This window comes from Apium graveolens, chromosome 4, assembly GCF_009905375.1.
Source record: "Apium graveolens cultivar Ventura chromosome 4, ASM990537v1, whole genome shotgun sequence".
NCBI classification, from domain to species: domain Eukaryota; kingdom Viridiplantae; phylum Streptophyta; class Magnoliopsida; order Apiales; family Apiaceae; genus Apium; species Apium graveolens.
The window spans coordinates 289,675,308-289,679,704 of record NC_133650.1 but is presented as its reverse complement, the minus strand read 5'-3'; the positions used below and the strand labels follow the sequence as shown (position 1 = coordinate 289,679,704).

Here is a 4,397-nt window from a genome sequence, read left to right as displayed (position 1 = left end):
ATCATGGGAATAATCAGGCCACGTGTCAGAGGATCCTCAAAACGTTCCTCGACCAGTCCCGCGCTGACGCGTGTAAAGCATCCACTCCCGCCAGGTGCCCTCCGCTCCCAGAACCAATGGCCACGATTCAAAGGTACCAACCCCAAAACCCTACCCTTGAGCTATAAATAGCACAAGAAGGTGAGGTTTTGGGGTTAATCATTCTCACACACTCATATATACACACAGCCACCCTGCATTTATAATCATCTTCATCTTCCCAAAAAGCTAGTTCTTACTCTCACGCCGGAGGCGCCGCGGGACTCCAACCCCCCTTCCGGCGTTGTTTTGTAGGAACCCAACCACAGCTACACCTCTATAGCGGCGAAGGATCCAGGGCGGTGTCGAAGGAGCAGCCCCGCCACCAGGAGTTATCAGGAGGCATGTGAGAGAGAGAGAATGGGCTGGGGAGATGAAGGAGGTGAAACAGGGGTTAGAAATGGATGACCTGATTATGTTTGTTTGGCTTCTTTCATTTTATATAAATGGACTGTAGCAGGCCGGAAAATAGAAGGAATCGGAGGAATTCCGGTTGGTGGCCGGGAAGTGAGGAAGAATGGCAAAAAAATAATTTAATTTTTATCAAAATAAAAAATAAATTAGGTTTTATTAATTTTTTTTTTAAAATTGGTGTTAGTTTAATCAACCGAATGCGGTTGAATTTAAGATTGTATTTTTTACCATCTACAGTTGAATTTAATATTTGGCGGGTCTTTTTGATTTTTTCAGAAAATTCGAAATTTTCAGCAAAATTTTCAAATTTTAAGTAAAAATTCAAATTTTTTGGGGGGATTTTAAATTTGAATTGAAAAATTAAATTTAACTGAATACGGTTGTATTTAGCCGGTCGTATTTAAGCGGTTGTATTTATCCGGTTGTATTCAGTCGGTCGCATTTAATACTAAATACAACCGGTTTACTAGATATGACTCGAGCGAATACAACCGGTTCAAAAACCGGTTGTATTTAGCTAAATACAACCGAAAACGGTCGAATTTAGTTAAATACAACCGATTTTAAAACGGTTGTATTTAGCCGTTTTTCTTGTAGTGACTTTGAAACCGCTTGAATTCTAGCTGCTACTGCTTTTGTTTCTTTGCTATTCAATCTTTTACAATTCGGCTGTGCATCTCTTCTTGTTTCATAGTAACATGTCAGTAACCAACACATCTAATTGAGGACATTTAAACAATATTACAACAAGCTAAACTTAAATTGTTGGCTCTTGGTTCATATTTTTGCTGTCTCATCAAACATTTGTAGTTGGCCAATATGATCGATCTTACATAGGACCTAATTAAAATTGTGTGTTGTGTGTTGTATGCAAGTGAAGTTCTTATGCTTTCTCATTTATCTTTGGCTAAGTACAGAAAAATACAGGAGTGCAAGGTCTCCGATAATTACCTCTTATCAGTAATCAATAGAATGGTATTCTCCATAGTTATTGAGTGAAAGAACAACACAACAAAGTCTGCAAAAATTTATGGATGAAACAATCAAGTCCTGGCAGTCTCTCTAATTGTATCTGGTAATTAGCCAATTCGATGTGTTGATCGATAAACTACATGTATTATCGAATTTTTGCTTAGTGATACTATTGGACTTCTCTATCCAACCCAACCCCTCCCTCCGCAACCCCCAATCCAAACAAAACCTTATAATTGAAACTTGCAAGCAAGCAAGCCAGGACATCAATTTGCAAAATATGTGGCATAAGAGAAATAAGGAGTAAAATGCATAATGGTAGCTAAAGTTTGCAAATTTTTGCAAAATGTTGGCTCAAATTTGAAAATAACAGTTTCATGTCCAACCTTTACCACCGCCTTTCAAATAGTGGCGCCCGTCAAATTTCCTTAACGAAGCTCGTTAATTGTGAGTAAATTTCATAATGGTGACCAACTTTTTCAAATTAAGTTTGGCCACCACCAGTATGAATGTTACTCGAGAAATAAACTACCAATGTTGCTGTCGGGGAGGGTTGAGCTCAGCGCTATACTATGTTCTGAGTTTCATTACTATGATTTCTGCAAGAACATGACGACTCATAACTTATATATTAATATATTACTTCTAAATCTTGAAAATTCAGTGGGACTGTCTTGGAATTATGGAGTTTTTGATATAAAATGATCATTAGCTTCAATACTCATATTTATTATTCAATTTGACGATTATTGATATCTAGACTGGTAAGGAAATCGATCAAACTTCATTTGCTGCACCTGCAGCATTAGTGCTTCCTTTTTTTCTTGGAAAAAGAAAACCAAATAGCGGCATCAATGACTTCTTTTTCTTGATCCTCAAAGAAGGGTGTCTCTCAAGCACCGCGTCCCCTTGTGGCACCACATGAGTTTTGGCTACAGTTTGTGGATTTCTAAACGTTACATATTTCTTATTCTGAAACTCCACTTTCTGATCATGACTAATCATCATTCCTTCATATTTTGTTGCAGCATTAATTTCAACATGTTTAACATCTTCGTCAACCTCTGGCTTAAGCTGCAACTTTTCCTTTTTTTGTTCTTTTAGTTGTTGGAGTTCTTGCCTTGTACGTTCAAGCTCTTTCTGCAAAGATAAGAGATAAGTCGCCATTAACATGCTTTCATCTTTAGCCTTTTCAAGGTTTTGCTTTGTCTCCTCCAACTCAATTGCCATTGTTCCATTATTTGCAGAACTTGCATGCTCATCTTCAATGGCTCCATTCTGAAGCTAAAAACATGTAGCAAAGCATAATCAAGACTAAAAGTTATATATTTTATAGCGTTATTTGAAACAACAATTGTCATATGTTATTATGAAGAGGAATTCATTGTAATAGGACTTTATCTCAGTCTTATATTCTGATGGATATTATAAAGTGAGGAAATGATGCTTGATGTGGCTAGTAATGTAATGAAATATATAAACTCCATCAGGGGATTGCTTGGGGGTATAGATTTAGCATCTCTGAGCAGTACTTAGTGTAGACTGATTCTTGTGTAAAGCTTAAGCTTCTCTTCATTAAATTAAAACAATATATAGTAGCATAATAAAATAAAAGAATCCACAAATTTTATGACTATAATTGGCTTTTATCAGAAGCCAATTCCTGAGTCCTGAACATGCGAGGGCCTGTCTCACGTTTTACCAGGAAATTGCTTGCTGTTGATTTCGATATGTACTTGTACTAAATATCGTTGTTATTAGACATCTACACACACAAAGAGAAACACTCTTGTACCATCATCTCAATTATTTGAGCTATCAGTTTCAAAAAGTAGAGAGTAATGAGGGCAGATGGCAGATCATCTAATTGTTTTTGTTCAATTAGAACTTTAGAAGAGATTAAATAGATAATCAAAGTAGAATTTACAAAATTCTTGTGAAACACCTAGAATTCTACATGTATATATCAGATTTATACGATCACGTCTAGCTGGGATTTTCTTTTAAATATGATCACATTGTACTAAAAATTTAAAATAATGAAGTTGGACTAGGAGTCTAAGATATGATCTTTAACAACTAGTGTAACAAGTTTGGGCAAGACTTGCTATAACATTTGTGTACCTCTTTGAGCCTGTTGGTATAGATTTCTCCAGCTAGAACTCTCTCACCGAAGAGCATGACAGCCTCCTTGACTGACCCGAACGGTGCACTTGTGTCGATTTCTGCTTTCTTCGTGTTCGTTAATGCATCATCTCCTTCCATATTAGCACTTTAGTTTGAAAATCTGTCTGAGAAACAGAAGAGGAGGGATGGAATAGAAAGAAGATGAGGAGGGTGACAGAGTGTATAAAAATAGCAGAAACGAAATAAAAGAAATAATAAGATATAAGTGGAGGGGAGGGGATAGCTTCGTTTCTTCGCGTCCACTTCACTAACAATATTGTTGTCTACTCCCTCAGGGAGTAACATTCAACTTGAAGCTGTCAGTTGCAAACTATCTTGTATATCTAACGCATGAATAAATTATTATATATTAAAAAAGCTAAAGACATCAAAAATATCGATTACCATAAGCAGTAAAAGCAGACTAATTTAAAATGGTTAACTAAATAAATAAAAGAATACCCAAAATACACTACTTTCCAACTTCAAGTGCTCAGAATATCTGCGGGCTCAAGAACTGCCAAAATACCGACGAACTGCGCATTGTATATATGCGTATTCTTTTTTTTAAAAAAATTGCAAATAATGCGCATGATGATAATGCGTATTTAATAGGTAAAATGATGGTATTTTGGGCACCAACGTTATCTAAAAATTTGTTGAATCTGTATGAGATAAGAGATTTTACTCCACTGGTATTAGCTATAATGATTAGTTATATTCAATAAAATTATTTTATTACTATTTATATATATATATGTATATAT

General features: G+C 35.8%; 1 protein-coding gene across 2 annotated transcripts; it reads right to left on the bottom strand.

The window, feature by feature from the left end:
* Positions 1–1,963: 1,963 nt before the first annotated feature.
* On the bottom strand, positions 1,964–3,933 carry LOC141717213 (WEB family protein At1g75720). 2 transcript variants are annotated; one of them, XM_074519309.1, is made up of 2 exons: positions 3,589–3,933; positions 1,964–2,742 (listed from the first exon to the last, which is right to left on the bottom strand). In XM_074519309.1, the coding sequence occupies exons 1-2, from the start codon at positions 3,727–3,729 to the stop codon at positions 2,242–2,244; spliced, it is 642 nt and encodes a 213-aa protein (XP_074375410.1). In that variant the 5' UTR covers positions 3,730–3,933; the 3' UTR covers positions 1,964–2,241. The 2 variants fall into 2 exon arrangements, with proteins under 2 accessions (XP_074375410.1, XP_074375409.1); XM_074519308.1 differs by having other exon boundaries at positions 1,974–2,748; positions 3,589–3,928.
* Between the last annotated feature and the right edge of the window lie 464 nt (positions 3,934–4,397).